The 19,722-nt window shown below is 42.0% G+C and overlaps 1 protein-coding gene across 12 annotated transcripts in view; it reads right to left on the reverse strand.

The window, feature by feature from the left end:
• Positions 1 to 10,708: 10,708 nt before the first annotated feature.
• The window catches only part of ANKRD26 (ankyrin repeat domain containing 26), a 62,742-nt gene continuing 53,728 nt past the window's right edge, over positions 10,709 to 19,722 (reverse strand). For 9 of the 12 annotated variants that reach the window (XM_074827560.1, XM_074827558.1, XM_074827557.1 and 6 more), the window contains 3 exons: positions 16,623 to 16,676; positions 13,794 to 13,839; positions 10,709 to 12,318 (listed from right to left, as the gene is read on the reverse strand). In XM_074827560.1, the coding sequence (XP_074683661.1) occupies positions 12,170 to 12,318; positions 13,794 to 13,839; positions 16,623 to 16,676 (249 nt within the window). In that variant the 3' untranslated portion in view covers positions 10,709 to 12,169. The remainder of the gene's footprint in view (positions 12,319 to 13,793; positions 13,840 to 16,622; positions 16,677 to 19,722) is intronic. The other 3 variants (XR_012623628.1, XR_012623629.1, XM_074827559.1) reach the window with 3 other exon arrangements.

A 19,722-nucleotide genomic window follows, 5' to 3' on the forward strand; every position in this document is an offset into this window, starting at 1 on the left:
AAGGGAATCTAGTGAAAACTAGCTGCACAAAGCCCAAAGGGGTTGATATGCAGTGCATTGTCAAATTGATTCTTCTGCAGTGAGATAGGTGAAGGATGACCCTCTCACAGGCCTGACTGGGACAGTGGGCAGTAACAGCCCTGCCAAGATGGAGCCTGCTCAGAAGCAAAGTTCTGTCTAAAACCTTAAAACTGGCAGCTGTGGAGTTCGCTTACTTTCATGCTTAGACAGCAGAAATATAAAGCTTTTCAGAGTTGTGATTTTTGTCTTGCACTCAAATTTTTCAATTTCTGCAGGAAATTTTGCTTCAATTTAATGTCATTGGTTTTGGTCCGTATTTGACCAAAGCCTCTTCTGGGTATACTGGTGAAGGGATCAAAGCCAGGAGACCTAGTCAGAAGGTGTTTCTTGCAATCAAATCTAGGGCCCAATATGCTTCTAAAAATTACAAGATGAAATTATAGCCTTGTGAATCTATAGTGGATAAGTAGGTCCCATCCCTCCCTATAGGGTGGAGAGAAAGCACTCGGGAAAACAGTATTTGGTGCTGGAAGTTGAATTGTAACCGGTCTGAAATGGTATTTTTATTGAATCAAACCTGTAATGCAGTCTAGCTAAAAAAGAGGTCACCAATGGAAGTTAATTATTTTTATATCACTAATTTACTTTCATAAAATGAATCAAAGTAGGAGAAATAAATGGGATTGAAACCAGAAAGTGGACATAAAGTGATGGCCTTGTATTAGTCACTCTAAAAAAGAAAGCTAGAGAATGTTAGTCTGAGGAGGAGGAGGGAGAGTTTAGGATGGAAGCTCAGCAAGTGTGAAGGCTCTGTATGTGTCTTGACTCTAGGTGAACCCACACTGCAGTCAGTGTAGCAAAAGTTTTGAAAGTAGTAAAGAGGTAAAACATAGAGGAAATGAAGCAGACCTGAATTTTTGAGAGGAAAAGTTATCTCAGATGCTGAGGAGTGTGAAGGAGGACTGAAATGGGGAAGGCACACCACAGATCATAACTCTGTGTGGAGCCTATCGGTGTGTGCCAGCTGGCTGGGGTGAAGGTTCTGCTTGCCGTTTCCCACTGATTGCAGAGATGTAGCAAAGCACATGTCTCCTAGGAGATGAGTTGTATTGTCTGCAAAGAGTCTTTGCTTTATTCTTGCTGGAGGGAAAAGTACTCTCAACAAAAAAAGAGTAACTCCTTTTTCAGACTTGAAGGCACTCCCAGTGAGTTTTGGCCACTGTGGCTGTATGACTGTCAGCTGGTTCCTTGGGGTACATGAAGAGCCCTGCTGAGATAGGAAAAAGGGGTCATAGTCCATAGTGTTCTTGGAAACTGTCTTTTCCTGCAAAGAGCCGAGATTAAAGATCCAATAAATAACAGGCGATCTTCAGTAAGAGCAAATGAGTCCTTGCAGAGTAATAAACCAATTTTACAAAAACGAGTAGGGCAGAGAAAGGTGATGCTAAGGACAAAAGGAAGTAACGCTGAATTGGAGGTAATTGTCATATTCCATTAAGTTTCCTGCATTGCTCTAGGTTGGTCACTTCCTCCTTTTGTTTGTTTAATAGAGATCTTGGAGTAGAAAGACAAGTCTTGACGAGTACTGGAAAAGGATGCCCCCAGTGAAATGACTGAGCTGGCTTATAAAGAAATTAAATTCATTTGGTGTGCATGAAGCAACACAGAAGCCATCTTCTGTGATCCAAGGGCAACTCCCCTAATTGCAATCCATGTGAAGTGTCTCCACGTTCACTTCACGTATTTGCAGTCAAAGTTCTTCAAATATTATGTGGCCTACAGGCAGATTACTGAATTAAAAGAACAAAAGTAAGTTTTGAGGACTTACTCTGACAGTGGAGAATTTCTGTGCGACTCAACATTTGCTATCAACTTTGGCCTGTTTTCTTTAGTTCCTGGAGTTAGTGTTTATTCTTTGATCCATTTTATAAGTACAGCAGCTGAGAGACATACCGAACACATTGCACTGGAGCTGAAGATGAAGAACAAGTGGTTTGTACGATAGATTTATCTTATGGCCATCCCCATACTACTTTCATAGCAAATGTACTGGATCTGTATGCTTGAGTAGGTGCTTTGTACCTGTGGTAACATAAGTCCACCTCAGCCTCTGCTGCATGAAGCTGCACTCTTAAGAATTTTATTCTGCACATTCATACAGAAATGATCCTAAATACCGGGGTGTGTTCTCCGTGCACTGGTTAGGAAGGTTTAAATTTATTTCACAATTAATGTGACAAATACAAAGCTGGGAGCTGTTGTTCCTTTAGGAATTAAATGACAACGACCATGAAGGCACTTCTCAAGAAGGTAGAAGCCTCAGTTGAAGAGACTTGGAAACTGTGAATGTGAGTCATGGCAGTGAAACATCAAGGTGGTTTGTTCTTGGTAGTTATATTTGGTCTGTGGTACATTTTGGCACCTGTGTATGCAACTCTCCTAATTTTTACTAATTATGTTCTTATTTCTGCTTTCCAGTTGGGGAAACTGCAGTTTATTGATTCGAATCATGTTGTTTTTTTTTTAAGTGGAAGAGTTCTTCAGTTGCAGTTCTTCAGTAAGGATCCAGAAAAGCTGCGTCATATCAGTCTTAGCTTCCCTTAGCTTAAATAATAAGGCGTACTTCATGTATCAGCTATTCACAGACAAAAACCCACGAAACCACGTGGCACCATGATGTGCCAGAAGGTGGTATCTGTACAGAACAAGCCTTGAGGTGAGGGAGGGAAAACTTGTACCAGGCTTAGGTTAAAAACGTATGACAAATAGTAAAGAGCCAGGTGTTTGTCCTAGAAATCCTGTTCCTGATAGCCTCTTCCAGTGTGCCCTATTCTGTCTAAGGGTCATTTTCAGGGGCCTTTTTTTACAGTAATTTTTATAGTTAACGGCAGAAATGCTGGCATTTCTTCCAGTAGCAGGATTTTCCTTGAAGAAAATAAAAGCCTCACTGACGAAGGTGGAAATCAAAAGCTGAAAACACAATAGTATTCAGACTTTTGCCAAGAACTACTTGCTAGCACTAAAAGCCTGACCTTATCTAAGCAGTAATATCTTCCTTCCTGGAGCCTTGCAGCACGTTCCAGGAACTCTGGAACTTGCGTTGAACAACCTGTTGCTGCCGTTCAGTCTTACATCAGTAACGGTGCCAGCGAATGCCAAGAAATTTCACTCAATGCTGAACTTCTTGCCTGCTACTCGCGCTTTTAGATGAGAGGTGTTTGTTACTCAAGGGAGCACAAGGGCATGTGCATGTCCTGCTTTTGTCCACTAAAACATCTTTAATGGTTGTCCAACCATCATCTTTTTGTTTTATACTCTAGATTCATCTTTAATTTAGTGTTGATTTTTCCAGCAGTGATGGTTATGGTGCTCTGCATAGAAACTGGAACAGAAATGGTGCAGGTGGAGAAATCAAAGAAGTTGGATTTAAAGTAGTGACATTCCTAAAACATGGAAGCAAGCAGGATAGAAACCTGTTGAACATGAACAAAGTTAGGTTTTACAGCAGTGCTCACTATAGCGAAGTTCTCGTTAACACATACAATTATTGTGCGTGTCATTTTTATTAAGAGAAATACTGCAAAATTGTGAGAAAACATTCTCTACTCAGAAATATTTTAAGGCACTAGAATTTCATATGGAAGCTTCCTATCCTAAAATGTTATTTTTAAATTATTGTTCATGCTTTGGATTCTTATGCTTAAATCTTCTGGAATTATCACTTGTATAATTTCAGATTTCTACTCTGCTTATGATGCAGTTGGGAACCTGTATGCAGATGAATACTGTGACGTTTCTGCAAACTGGCCACAGTTGCTGGTGGTGTATGGCAAGGATCTGCACTATTTGCACTGATAGAATATGCAGGTGACGTAGTGTCCTCAGATACAGGGGATAGATTGTCAAAATTGTATTCAAAGCCACATGCATACAAAAAAAGAAGAAAAAAAACATGCAGCAATGAAAACTCTAGATATTTACAACCTTTTCAAACTTGGTTTATAGCATTTCCAATGAATAAAAACAGTTCTTACCAACTGCCACCTGAATATCACTTCATCTATACCATTTCATGTATACAGACCGGATTTACGGGAGTTCTGTTTTGCAGCGAGTTGCAGTGCTGAACAGAAGCCAAGGCAGGAAGTGATTAGGGCTAAGGAGCTGATGCTGATTGAAAACGTGTGATGCTGCGGAGGAAATATCACACAATAGAACCTCAGGTAGTTTGGAAATAGATTTCAAAACCAGGGCACATTAAGATGTAAACAGTCAATAGGTCTGGGGCCCACCTTTCTCCTAACAATCAGATCATTAGCAGTAGGAGTGTGCAGAATGATTTCCATGATTAAATTGCAAGTGCAAAGTGCATGAAAGTGTGTGCTCATCAACTCTGAACGGAAGCAGCCTTCTTGCTTTTTGCCATGTTTCTTCTACTGCTTGCCCTAACCAGAGTCAGGCCTAAATTCAGCTTAAATCTAAGAGGTGCAAATGTTCTAGGTCTTTGAAAAGCCAGGCTTAAGGTTCTTTTGTGTAACTATAACGTGGTAGGATTGCTCTCTGGAATTGGACTTCTGATTTTCAAGACTGCTTCCCTGAAAAGTTGTCAGTCATATTCAGTTAAAATTGTCAGGATCTGAGTGGAAACAGTCTCTGATGAGAAATAGAACAGAATGAAAATATTTGGTAGAGTAAGCTATTGTTATAATTTAAGTGATGATTATTATGTGGGTGAACAGGACAGTTCCCTATTTTATCTAGAGACTACTTTAACATCTTGCAAAGTTTATAACATCCATCAAGTAATTTTGAGTTTTATGCTCTAACTTCTGATTCCACCATTTTTCAGAAGTCCAGCCAGTGCAGAAAGCAATAAGAAAGACAAACTTCAATCTGGGAGTCATAACATTTTATTTGTGGATAAAACATGTATGATGCTCTACAACCACATTGTGTATGTCAGTAGTTTTGGGTTTGGTTCTAATTATGCTTTTTCCGAGTTTCAACAGCAAAGCACAGATGCTAGCAGAATTGCCCTTAGCTGAAAGGGAATTGCCAGGCTACCCTACAGTAAATGCCATGCTTCCACTCACACATGTACCCAGAGTAATGCCCTTCATCATTGTGGGCCTTTAAGCAGTTCAGCATTATTTATGAAAGCACTGAAGTTTCCATGCACTCTGCCATGTGCCTCCTGAGCCTTAGTAATTTAATGAAGCAAGAAACTTCTAAGATGACAGAGATTCTACTGCAGCACCAAGAAAGGCTTAATCAGTGAAGATAACCTAGACATAAGGAAGTATAGATAAGTTGTAAAAGCCAGTGATGCATCATTTTCCCCTGCACTTCTGGTATGTATTTTTCTCTGTTTTGCTGCATGCCCAGAATATCTAGACATCTTGTCTTCCATGTCTAAAATGAAAGCTGATTTTTCTCACAGTGACTTGGGACCCTCATATGACAGATGGCAAAATGCAAGTGCAGGATTTTGTTTTCGGCATAAAGTTGGAAAGTAATACAGCCAGTCATTTATAGAAAGATTAAATTCAGCCCATGTTCTAAGTAACTTCTCCCTTGCCCCAAAATAGATGGGGGGCAAAAAACCCCAGATATGTCCTTTTCTTGATGGAAGTTGGCTCAGCTCCATTGTGGATGCCAAGAAACAAACCAGGTTTTGAAGCCCAGCTTCTCCGAAATATCGTTGCGTTTCCAGGACACAGCCCTGCAACTCTTGAAAATTAGAGGTATGTATAAAGCAACTTGAGTTTATGAACAGTAAATACCAAGACACATTATTGATTAGGCTGGTCTGAAGAATTCAGTAGGAAAGCTACAGAGATGGAATGGGCCTGTGTGTGTGTGATTCAGGATTCCTTGGTAAATAATTTCTGGTGTGGCCACCTAGCTGCTGTGTAAGGACTGTTAGCTTTGTACTGGATTACTTTTGCCTTGATGCTCTAGAAATAGGTAAACATTATCCTGTTTCATGAAAAGTCATTAAAGAGGAGCATTTGTGTTGAATAATAATGTCTTCATTCTTGCAACAAGTTGTATGCACAGGATTTTGGTACTACAAGTAGAGATAAAAAGTGACTTTTCTCTAAGGCTGTGGCAACTGGTAGTTCACCAGTAAGAAAGTGACTGGCAGTGGTGTTCATGTAGATGCCACAAGTGTTTAGAAATGTGAAGGAGGCATTTTTGTTGTTGTTGTTTATAAAGATGCCTAGAGCTCTATTCTACATAGAGGCACTGCTATAGATGTCTGGGGGTGGGCCTCTGAGGTGGGAGCAGAACTTGTATTCCATTTCTACAATTAAAACAGAAACGTCAAGAGAATATAAAAAGTGAAAATTGCCCTTGTCATTTGTGGTACACAGCTGTGCTCATAAGCCTAACTAATATGTGGTCCACATTATCCTGAATAAAACATGGACTATGCTGCTTGCCTGTGTAACAGTCACTGTCCTTGTGCTTATAGCTTGTGGCAGTGATTAAATTAATAGTAATAATTAATAATTCATTACAGTTAATAGGTAGTAGAATGGTCAGCTATTACAGTAACCTCAGCTAATGTGGTGCTTAAGCTCGGGGAAAGGTGGTGCTATCAGAGAAAATTTGCATATTCAAGATTGACAGTGTCAAGAAATACAGTTATCAACTTGATTTCCAGGTGAAACAGTGCATGCCATCTACTCTTGGCAACTTGTAACCAAAGGGTGAGAGGAGGCATAAGTCAAGCTGATGGTACAGTAAAACCTGGTTAACCAGTTTTCAACCCCTTGTCCTAAGGGCTTTTTCTAGGTATCCTGATACCTCCCAGCACCTGCACATTGTGCTGGCATGCTTCTGACTGTCATTTAGAAGAGGTCTATTGTAATGGTGATTTCCATAGTCTTCTCAAACTAGCTGTACTAGGAAGAGGCATGCAAAGTCATTACAATTATAAGCAGTTTAAGTCCTTCACACTGCTATTTCTTTAAGTATCCCTACACTGTTAATCTTTGTTGTGGTTTAACCCAGCCCACAACTAAGCACCACCCAACCACTTGCTCACTGTCCCCTGCCCCCTCCCCGTGGGATGGGGGAGATAAGCAGAAGAGTAGAAGTGAGAAAACTCATGGGTTGAGATAGACAGTTTCATAGGTAAAGCAAAACAAGGAATTCATTCACCATGTCCCATCAGCAGGCAGGTGTTCAGACAACTTTGGGAAAGCAGGGCTCCAGCATGCTTAACAGTTACTTGGGAAGACAAACACCATCACTCAATGTTCCCCCAGTCATCTGTCCTGGCTGTGTCCCCTTCCAAGTTCTTGTGCACCCCCAGCCTCCTTGCTGGTGGGGTGGGATGAGAGGCAGAAAAGGCCTTGACTCTGTGTAAGCACTGCTCAGCTGTACTGAAAACATCCCTGTGTTATCAACACTGTTTTCAGCACAAATCCAAAACATAGCCCCATACTAGATACTGTGAAGAAAATTAACTCTATCCCAGCCAAAACCAGCACATTCTGTTTTAGAAATTAAATCAGTGAGCAAACAGCAATGTTAACAGACACTGGTATAAGGAAATATTGGGACAGCCACAAAGAGTGTAACTTGACACCAGTCAAAGGTCTTCTTGCCGATTACTTGGGGTTTTATGAGTAAATAATGGGTCCAAGTGACACTGTGGTGAAAAACCTGACCCATGTGCATGCTGGAGGCACTGAGGAGTTAAGTGTTGGGTTATGTGATAAAAGCTCTTCTGCTTGCCCCCCACAAAGGAGGCAGACACCGTGGTGGTGGTGGCAGTGGTGGTGCAGATGGACACTGGAGTAATACCCTGCTGCAGCTGCACCCAGGCCCCTTACAGGAGCCATCAGCCCATCAAAGGTACATCTGCACCAGCCCAGGGGAGCAGAGAGGGCCAAGGGCAGGCAGGAACCCAAATTAGGGCCTCAGAGGAAGGGATTTGCTGTCCAGGTCCCTCCCAAGGCTGCCCCAGTAGAGCCACAGCCTCATGGTTGAGGTGTGAAACCATCAAGATGAGTTAACAGCTCAGCTGCAGGGCAGACTGAGTGTCTGTGCTCGGCTGCTGAAGGGATCCACACTGTACATGACTATATCTAGATATCTGTGTCTATAGACATATCTATACGCATAACGGTATCTTTGTGTCTGTAGCTATACATATCTTTGTACCATCCCATCCCCATCAGGCCACTGAATTTGGCAACTTACTCACAGTAAGTACTGGGATTGCCCCATTAGGATAAACTGTAAACAACTAAATTATCTTCCAGATTAAAGGACAAGAGCCTCTAACAGGTCTGCTGCTGTGCTTGATCTTCTTGTAGGACAGTATACCTAAATCAAGAGTTCAAGGCAGTAGGAAATGAGGTTTGTGACAGGAATCCTGGGTGACTGGATGAGTTGGTGTGGCTGAAGAGAGAAGCTGATTGACTCTCACTGTTGGTTTGGCATTGTATCTGTGCCTCATGAGCACTGAGGACCCGAGGCTGATGTCCCAGCCTGGCCCATCCCCATGGCCCTGGGGCCATGTCTGACCCTGGTCACCCTCACAAGGCCTGATCTCAATGCTGACCTTGACCTGAGGACAGACTTCCCACTAGACTTGTTACTAGGAACTTGCCTGGTAATCTGCACTCCTGGTTGGACCTGGCGACAATCTTCAGGTCCACCCTGCTTCCCTTGCTCCAGAGTGGTGGGACTGAGCTCCAGCTGGCAATGCCCCTGCTCCCACAGCTCCATCACGGCTCATGGCTGTGGCTGCAGCTCAGTGCTTGGGAGGTACCTCCAGGCCAGACCTGAGTGTTCCCAGTCCCAGAAGCCACCATCAAGTACATCTTCCAGGCCTCCAGAGCTAAAGCTGTGGCTGCAACAGGGCTTCTTTTGCTTCACAAGATTCACTCTAGGTGCACAACTGCACATTCAAAGGAATTGGCACCTATACCAAGGTGACAGATATGCAGACCTACATTTCAGCTTTGTGTGCAAAACAGATTATGTCTGCACAGACCCCTTCAGCAGACAGAGGCTGCCTCATGGAGGGATGGCCAGCCTTCGGCAAGAAAGTACCCCAAAGATCCCCATGTGTAGCTGGTTTTTCAATTGACATCTTATCTTTGGCTTCCTATTGATAGTGTACCACCACTGAAAACTGGCAAGGACTTCAGCATGCCATTATAATCACACCTCTCCATTCTGTTTTCAAGTATCCACTTAGTTGATTTCTCCATGAAAAACTTGAAGACACCAAAGCTATTGAGGCCACAGCAGGGGCTGGCTGGCTGCAAGACATACAAATATCATTCTGCCTCTATATAAACTGAATAATATAGCATGAACAATAGCTTGCTATAAAAAACCCCACCATATTATCTGTTACTGAAATAAGATCCCTAGTTTTAATATCATTGGAGGGTGCTGAAGGTTACACAGACATGTACCAGTGCATTCAGGGCTTTACAGAATGCACTTTTCACGTGGTCTTTCCCTTTTTTTGTAGCTGTGATGCTCCAGAGCAGCTGGAGTGGTATAAAACACAGAACTAGGATTCACTGCTGTTATGAAACTTCATGCTGCAATTCCAGTATATAAGCCGTAACTGCTCAGCATTGAGGCTTTCTCTGGTGATGGCAGACTAAAAAAGGAAAGATTTTTTTTCCCCTGTGTATCTAACTGGAATGGCCTCAGACTCCAATTTCACCAACAATGTAATTTGACCATTCAGGACTGTTAATCTCTTTTTACTAATACCATGTAAGACATCAGGAATGTGAAAGAAATTGCTTCATTTAGAGAGGTGAGAAGACAGGAACAATAATATGAATAAAATTATATAATATGCTGAAAAGCAGACAATGGCTGCAGCCAAAAGGGTGGGAGAGAAGCAACTGGTGACTACATTTTGCATTACAAAGGAGAATGTTGAAAGGAAATGACTGCCATGGCCTCACCAAGATCATGTCCCCACAGCGACACTGGAGATGGGACTTTAAAGTGAAGGAATTGACTGGACTTCTCTTTACCTCCTCAGCCCCCACCCCATTGTAACTGCTATCAATTCCCATTATGCCAGATGCCAACACTGAATTTCTGTTCTGCTGCTCCACCAGCCAAGAGCTTTCCTCTCTCACTGACAACCAGCAGCACAGAGCAGGTTAGGAACAAACTTGAAAACAGGTCATGTCTGAGTTTATCACAATGACAACACAAAGTGAAGGCCAAGACGTTCCGCACCTGCTTTCTCTGTGGAGAGACACTAGAAAGTACCAAAAGCTGAACTTCTCTTTGGCCGTTCTGGTGCAGGCCAGAGAAATTTCTTAACACCTTTTCTTTTGTGGGCTACAAATCAGTCAACTTCCCATGGGAACCAAACCTGTGGGATTTGCCAGCGTTTCATGGCTACCAGAAGCTCACCCACTACCTTCTGCCCAGACCACAAGAAGGATTGCTCTAAAATACAGGAAGAGTCTGGGAACTATTAGCAATACCTCAAGTCCAGTCCACAATCCTAACACAATTGTGCTTCAAGCCTCCCCGGAGGAAAAGGACACAGACTCATGCTGGCCCTTTGCCTGGCCTCCAGGACAGACTGAAGATGTAGCCATGAACAGAGCTGAACGGCACAGAGGAGAGCTCTGGAGAGTTATAAGGGCAGGGAAGGGAAACAATAAAACAAAAGACATGTACTAAATTACAAAGTTTATTAAATATCAAACTGAAATGGAATATCCAGAATACAGTGTATTAGCTTCACAAAAATGTATTCATATAAAAAAGAACAGTGTCACAGCAGCATTCATTGCTTTCCTCACTGCTGGTTAACTCAAGTCCTTGAGTTAGTGGGTAGAACCCCCCAAATTTTCCAGTCTTAATTAATCTCACTACAACCATTCTTACTTTTCCAGAATTGGGACTTTGTTCTACCATCTTCTGGTTGCTAGTGACTTTTGCAGATTGGAAGTGACAAAGGCAGATAGATCTTCATTAACAACAAGTAACTCCCTGCCATAAGTAAAACTGCTTGCTTTATTGACACAACTGTGTCACACAACACTGGCTAACACCTGGGCTACAGCCACCATATCAGCTGCATCAGCTGCCAGCAGCAACAAAAGGATTAGGTCTCCTGTCAGACAAGTTCTGGAAAGTACTGAGGAGACTAAAAGTTGATAAATTAACATTCCTTTCTTCCCCCCCTGTGAAGTGTTTCAGGTGCACCACAGGTGTTGATGTAGGAACTGCAAATGTCTAAAGCCGCAGCAATTTGGAATAGAAGAATCAACATGAAATCCATGAGAGGCAACGGGCACAAACTGAAACACAGAAGGTTCTGTCTGAACATCAAGAAACACATTTTTACTGTGAGGGTGACCGAGTACTGGCAAGGTTGCCCATGGAGGCCGTGGAGTCTCCATCCTTGGAGACACTCAAAAGCCAACACGGTCCTGGGCAAGCAGCTCTGGGTGGTCCTCCTCAGGCAGGGGGGCTGGACCAGATGACCTCCAGAAGTCCCTTCCAACCTCACCATCCTGTAGTTCTGTGACACAAAACAAACATACCAAAAAGACCACATAACAACTTTCTTGGCACTACTACACACTCACAGTAATTTTCAACCTAAGATGCATAAAGTGACAGCAACATAAAGTGCCCTATTCTCCAGCTTGAACAGTGGTAAAACTTTCACTTCATCAGCAGAAATATTCACTGCATCAGGAATGAGGCAGCAGGCTCAAAGCACATCAAATAATTTGCTAAGCATTAAAAGAACACTGGAAACATTAAAAATACAGAGTGAAAAGATTAAACAAAACAAAGGGAATGCTTTTGTTAAAACACAGAAGGTGAGTGGAGCAAAATAATGCATCTACCTTAATAAGCAGCATTGGGGCACTTCCGTCAAGCTCAAGAATCAAGATTAGTCAATCTGCTAGTCAGAAAAAATAGATATGGTTCTTACTGTGAGTATCAAATAAAACAACTATGAATCAATAAACCAATAGGCAAGTGCAATGTGCTTGACATCCATTTAATAGACTTAGAATTTATATTCAGACCGCAATGAACCCGTTTTCACACCTGAACCGTGGATGGGAAACCACAGATGTACTACAGGAACAAAATAAGTTCCAGAGCATTTGGTTCAAATCAGGTAATTTTTGGTTAAAACATCACGGTACTCCTGTATTGCCCTGCTAAGGGGATCCTGGTCAACGTGGAAATTTTTTGAAGATCCATCAGTGGATACCATGGGAGAAGCTCCAGCAGATCCAGTTTCAAGTTCAGCAGTGGCTAGGGAGAAAAGACACAAGGTTCCTGGTGTTACTGTTACAGTAGACAGGCCCAGATAAGTCCCTGTAAAAACATCACGGGTGGCTGGAGAGACAACAGTCCAGAAAGAGACTGAAAAACTTCCAAGGGAACAGAACAATGAAGGGGCTAGGCACAAAGGAAGAAGCACATTTTTGCACATTTGCTTATGAGTCAACAGTATTTCTAAAGCTAGTGAAAGACATTCCAGAGGCTACCCACTGAACATCTCCAGGGTACCCACAAATGACTCCTGCCTACGCCAGTGCCAAATTTAGCCCCCTGCAGACCTCTTCAACCTCAAGTGTCTGTTTTCCTGAAGTGTTCAAACCAGGGATGTGCTGGAACACCACTCCCTCCTAAAAGCCAGCTTCTGCCTTTGCTGTGACAAACTTTGAAAGAATCTGCCTGTGAAAAGGCAAACCCCCTTTGCACTGCAGTCAGGGCAAGACAAGTCTCCCAGCCCAGCACCTTCTCTCACCCTGGCAAAACCCTTTTACCTCCGTGAAAATACATATTGAGTGAAAGGAAACCCACCTTTGCCATCTTTCTCCAGCCACCCTTTTTCAGACAAGGTCCCCAAACCAACCAGACTCTACGACTCCTCGCAGATGCGCACTTATGTTCAAAATGCACATGGATGCAGGGCAGTGGCCTTGTGTCCATTCGGACACGTGGAAAGAGCTATGAAGCTACAGCTGAACGCTCTCTGTACGATTAAAAGCATACGGGAGCAGAAGGAAATGCTCACAGGGGCTACCTGCTTTGAAATAGCACCAGTCCCTGGCACAGCAGTGACTATGGATGAACAATCATCGCGAAACAGGTGGAATTCCTCTTTGGACACCTGGCCCCACGCTTTAAGCTGTGTATTACAAGCATTCGACTCATCTTATGTTTGCCTAAACGCTACCGAATGCTCTTTTCCTAAAGAAGGGATCTCTTTTGTCACCGACTCTATTCTTCCTGCTTATTCAAAGAAGACTGCAACACATGATATACAAATACAAGCGATGAATAAGAGACACAGCAAAAAGCAAGAACCAGCAATAGAGGTGGTGTGTGGTATGGTCTAGTGTGGAATGCAGTCGATGCAGATGGAAGGAGAAGCAATGGCTGAAGTCTATAAAAATCTTATCTCAGGGCTTCTTTTATGTTTGATGTTTGTGCCTGAGGATCAACTCTCATGAGAGGTGACTTCAGCTTAAGCCAAGTGTATCTGTGTGGGGGAAATGGGTTAGTTTTCTTTGCGCCTGGCTATTTCCAGGCAACCGTATAACATGCTCCACAAAGTTTTGGTAAGTGGGAAGTTTTCACTTTCGAGTCTAAACTGGAAAGCTAGTAGAAAAAACCCTGCGCTTAGCACAGGAACCTGACGGCTTTCAAGACAATATTTTCAAGAGTTAGGAACAGTCATCTTTTTCCTTCAAAACGCTCCTAACATAATGCCACATTACCCTGTTCAAGTTCTTTCGTGATTTTTTCATCCAGTTCCTGCCGTATCTAGAATTACAGAGAAAATACACAGTTAACATTTTAACAGTTATATTTTTGTCATATTAAACGTCTAAAACAGTCTTAAAACCCACACATAGCATGTGACAAAATCTAAAGGCATCATCCCAAATAGAGACATCTTGGTTTGGGGTTTGATTTTTATTGAAGAGAAACTCTTGGTCAGCCAGGCCGTAACATTCTTATGGCTGAGCAACATTAGCTGTAGCCCAAAACTCTCTGTAACTCACCAGCTGGATTATAACTGGGTATTTAAAACTACACAGGAAGAAAGCACAGTGGAGTTATTACAGTGAAGGTATGGCTAAAGTCCATCACCAAATACATAAGTAGAGTGTCAGCTACGTGCTGAGAGATGCACAAATGCCATCCATAGGGACAAATCCACTTGAGACTGCCTTCTGCAGCTTCCTAAGAGAAGAGGTACACAAGTAGCTACTGCAGGACTGACATACGCCATTGTATAGAAAAAAGCCTGCGCCAGTGTTTTTTCCTCCACCTTAAGATGGAAAATTGAAAGAGCTCCTACAGATCACGCCAAGATTTTGCTTTCTTGTTATTGCAAATACCATGACCCATGTATATAAAAATATAAAATCACACACAGTATTTTCTTGCAAACTTTGTACTACGAAGAGATAGCAACAGCTACAGCTTCTACCCAGCAAGTGCTGTGGGTTTTATTACATAACTGGAATCAGCTTAGATTACTAGCAAGTCCAAGCGCTATATGCTGCTGTTCACATTTGGTGATACTTGTGACTCCTACGTTTTTTTCCGTCAAGTCTGTGACCCACAGAAGTGAATTTCAAAATAGATGCTACACATCTTCCAGGCCTGTCATGGCCATGAAGATGCTGAAGGGCTTGGAGCCCGTGAGCTATGTGGAAAGGCTGAGAGAGCTGCGACTGTTTCTTTACTGGAGTAGAGAAAGCTCAGGGAGGCCTTATGTACATGTATAAATACATGGTGGGGGGAGTAAAGATGGTGGAGCCAGAGTCTTATCAGTGGTGCCAAGTAAAAGAACAAGAGTAATGGGCACAGACTGAAATAGAGGACATTTCACTTTAACATAAGGATTTTTTTTTTTTTTTTAAATTACAGGTGTGGTCAAACACTGGTACAAGTTGCCCAGGAAACATTGTGGAGTGTCCATCACTGGAGATGTACAAAACCTGACTGGACATAACCCTGAGCAACCTGCTACAGCTGACCCTGCTTTCAGCAGGGGTGGAGTTGGACTAGATGATCTTCAGAGGCCCCTTCCACCCTCACCTGTTCTTTGATTTTTAGTACTGAATCCCTGGGGAATAAGTATTTATTTTCTGCAATGAGCAGGTTCACCTAGCAACATACCAAAAAAAAAAAGAAAAAAAAAACGAACTGAAACACTGTACAATGTACTCAACAGGCCAGAGAAAACCAAAGCATTAGGAAGGGAAGCACTCTGCATAACCTCACAACAGGAACAGTAACAGGCAGTAACTGCAAGGGCCAAAGAACTGGAGCCATAAACAAGCAAAGTGGAGGGAAGGGCCCTCTCTCCAGGACTACAGGGATAGCTGTGACCAAATTTACCAGCTCCTCCAGGAAAACCACCACCCAGGGGTACTTCAATGCTATAGCCTGTGCCTTCACAGCTAGGTGAGGGCAGTACAGAGCTGAAAGGACAATGAAAAAGGACCCCCCAAATCTCCGATTTTTTTCAAGCAGGTACAAGCAGCAGAAAAATCCAGGGGAGAAGGGACCCCCTAACACATGAAATGAGACATAGGTAACAAAAAACAAAAACAAAAAAAAAAAAGGAAAACTATATGCTTGGATAAAAAGATGACCCAAAACCAGGACCAATCCTAAGCAAAGCAGTAGTAGTTGAGGTGTTAGAGGAAACCACTTTTCCTGGTTTCTGGAGCCTTCACAATGACCAGAAGGTCCACAGGACCCTCTGCAACATCTGTGGATGAATCAAGAGAAGAAAAATATCTTCTCTTCCTCTTAGTCATTGCATTAACATCTTAGTGATTCTCATCCATGCCTGAGGAAAGAAAAATAGGTGGAAATAAAGCCAACACACTGATTTCTAAAAAGGGAATGAAGAGCCAGGCAAAATACACCTTTGAGGACTATAACTTGCCTCCAGTGTTCTTCTCCCCAACCCCCTGGAAAAGGCATTGCAGCTGACTATCCCAATCCTCCTGAGCAGGTATTTCTCATCTCACTGGACATCTCTTTAGGCAGTAACATACTGGGTTCCCTTGCAGCAATCACCTTCTCAATAATTCTTTTTCAGAAAGCAGTGTTGACTTGCTACTTACCCACACGGGTTGTCTGAGCACAGAGTAAGTTGGAACCTGTAAGACTCCATGAGATGATACTTAAAGAGTCTAGGAACTCAACTTCAGAACAGCACTGGTACTCCAGACACAACTGCTGTTACTACCAAGAACTTTTTGAATATCAGAACTGGCAAGAGGGTAAACCGGCTTACTTCTAGAGTTTAAAGAAGTTCCATTGTAGCAGATGAAATCCATACACTGTCATCTTACAGACAGTTAGATACCACAGAAGCCACACTATTACAAATACATAAAGCATGGAAGTACTCTGCAGCAGTCATTCTTTCACTTGGACAAGCTAAAAAGTTCAAAATATTTGCAGTATCAGGAAAACATGAATGCATCAGTAAGTGTTAATCAAACCTAACAGCATAAATAGACAAAACATCTCCAGTATAAAATACCACCCAACATTAAACAATACTGGCTACAAACCTTGTCATGTATCTGGCTGCAGGGAAGAGAGAGAACAGATTTGTGATTAAGGAGCTGAAGAAGAGAGAAAAACAGCCTTAAGTTCAAAGGTCTTCAGTGAGAAATAAGAACATGGCCTACGTCTAAGTGAAGCAAGTAAAAAAATCTAACAATCGAAAGACTGCTACAATACAAGAGTGCAGATGGAAAATGAAATCAGAAAAGGAACAGAAATTGAGAGACAGAGTAGGAAGCAGACATTCTCTTTTTCACATTATGTAGGAAAACTGGTTTCATAAATCCACTAATTCACACTGGTTGCAGCTAGCAGAGTTCACTATTATTTTTTATGTCAAGACACTTACATTCATTTTGTCCAGCCTTTAGCACAGCTGTTGGGATTTCAGCTTGACATTTGTTAAACCTAACAACAGGACTCCAGTCCCAAAATCTCCTTGCAGCACTTGCAGTAGACATTCCTTGCCTTAGTCTATGGACTAAGACAACTAACAGTAGTAAGAGGTATTAAGACACCACTAATGGTACCTCATGTTTGTGTTTCAACTGCTTGATTCAGTTTAGTTCTGGACAGTGACATGCCAATTCATGAGCAGTTTGGGAGTCAGTAGACCAGATTATAAAAAGAAAGACCCCATCCAAGATCTTTTTACTCCTGTAAAGGACAGGCAATACACACGTACGTCCTTCTTATGACACATGTCCTACTATGAAACAAATTTCAGCCAACCTCCTTCCTCCTTAATGAACTGCTAGTTGCTACAGTCACTGTAATTAGATGCACAGAATTTTTCAAGCACTTGTAATTTATTCCTCATTACTGGAGCTCTAATGAAAATAAAAACTACCAAAAAACCCCAAAGGCATTTGCAGGTGATTGGGATTTTACTGACTAATGAGCTTGTGTCAGTATGAACTTTTTTTTTTTTTTCAAGATACTTCTGCACTTCCGTTTCAAGGTTATTAATTTCTGTAGCATATATATATTTGATAAGGGGGAAGAGTCTATACCGTAATGGATCACATTTCTTTGGGTTTTTTTTTAAGAATAAAATGCTCATTTTTTTCTGAGCTTGCAACATGACCATCTTCAAAATATGCATAATCATTGACATTCATGCCTTGCGTTAAGCAGTGGTTTAGGAAAACTGCGAAACCTTTCAAGCCTTTCAACTCCAAATTCCTTCACTATGTCTAAAAGAAGCAACTGTGTCCACTTACCAAAGGAGCACTTCTTCCTCTTGTTTGCAATCAGCATCATTTACCAATTTTTTTCCAACAGTTGCACAAAGAATTAATACCAACATTTTGAATAATAGCAGTGTCAAGTTATTTTCACTTCCTTGCCCCTGAAGCTCCTCCAAAGCTTTTGCACAAACCAAATTTTACATAAACATCTTCCTCTTAAGAATGGCATGTCTTCTACTTCAAATAGCCCTTCTCACCTTGAGGAAGCTACTGTGAGAAACACCAAATCTGCACAGAGAGTTTTGACTAAAAAAGAACTGCAAGAGGACTACCTGAGGCACACTGCAACTTAAGCTCTTTAACTCCCTGTCATTATGAGCTTTAGTGGCAGGAGCATTTGTAATCTCCAGTCAAGAAGGCACTGCTCAGCTTGAATTTAAAAGCAAGACAAATTCTGCAGATGGGAACCAGGTTACTGGAAAAAAGTCTGAGGCATAACTGAAGCAAACAGTGAAGAAAAGGCTTAGAGTCACAGAAGCTCTTCTGTCTTTAAATAAACTGGTGAACAGGCAGAGTAGTGAGCAGGACAGAGTACTGAGCAGGACAACCGACAAAGCACTTCAAAAGAGACTAAAACTGTCATCTCTGAATTCTTTCCTCATGCTCTAACTTGTCTCTGGAATGGCACCGGACTCCTGCAGAAATGACAGCACAGACTGTGCATCTGGTAATTCTGCATTTGGAAACAGATTGCGATTCACCACCCACTGTTGTATGCAAAGGGATACATGCATTTTTTCCCTTTTGTTACTTCCTAACTTAAAGCCCTATTTTCCAATTCAATCCTTTTTTTTTTTTTTTTTTTTTTTTTTTTTTTTTTAACACCCATGTCAAGAATCCTTTACTTTCAGTTCCTCAGAGATACAGTATGGCTTCAAACACTGTTAATAGCATACTGCACTCAGCTGAGGAAACTTAAGCCAGCAGTTCTGAGTGAAATACCCGCTTAGATGCATGTCCTCCAGGAACTACTGCACCTCTGAGGATTCTCTCTCTTTCTACTGAAGGACTCTGAAAGAGAAGACCAGGTTTTAGACTTTCCTGAATACACTGAACACTGAGTGACTGAGGCTACAGACAGTGCCATTACAATTAGTCTCAGTTGTTCCCTAACTGGTGATTACCAGGAGGAAGCAGTATCAAAGAAGGATGTGCAGCTGCATTTACGAACAGGAAGGATAAATTCAAACCAGTAATTCTGAGTCCCAGAGACCAGCCTTCAACTTTGATTGAGGGAAAACAGGCATGCTGAGATTGACAGCTTTTTCTTAAGAGAACCTGGTAGAAATGCTAAGAAATTGGTAAATTCTCTGAGGATTTAGCATTAGTTTTATTCACCTTCATTCCAGGAAGAAAATATGAGAATATCTAATACTGTATTAGACTTAAAAGCTAATCCCGAGAAGATGATCTGTGTAAAGCAAGAGCGAATTATCCTCTGCTTCTCTGTCGACAACAAACTAAAAGTCTCTGTTGGTTGTAAACAAGACCAGAGAGGACTTCAGGGGACTAAGTCCTACTGACAAAACTGCACTAGGAAGGAGAAATGTGGGTATATAAGAACGCCCCCAAACTACAAACAAAACCCCACCTGACATCCGCAATTGGAGACTGGGGAAATGTCATACGTAATTGTTCTTCCACTTCCTTGAGAGTCTGCTCAAGGCTGAGGGGTATTTTTTGGTTCTGTTTTTTCAGATCTTCAAAGTGAGGCCTCGAAAAACAGCACCGAAACCTAAAAGCATTGCCCAGCACAGCGATCCATCACAAAATGCGAGACATACGCTCTGAAAAGAAACTTTATGGCTTCTGTGGAAGTCGGGGCACTGAGCGAGAACAGTAACACCGCTCTCAG

This window comes from Strix aluco, chromosome 5 (assembly GCF_031877795.1).
Source record: "Strix aluco isolate bStrAlu1 chromosome 5, bStrAlu1.hap1, whole genome shotgun sequence".
Lineage (NCBI taxonomy): Eukaryota > Metazoa > Chordata > Aves > Strigiformes > Strigidae > Strix > Strix aluco.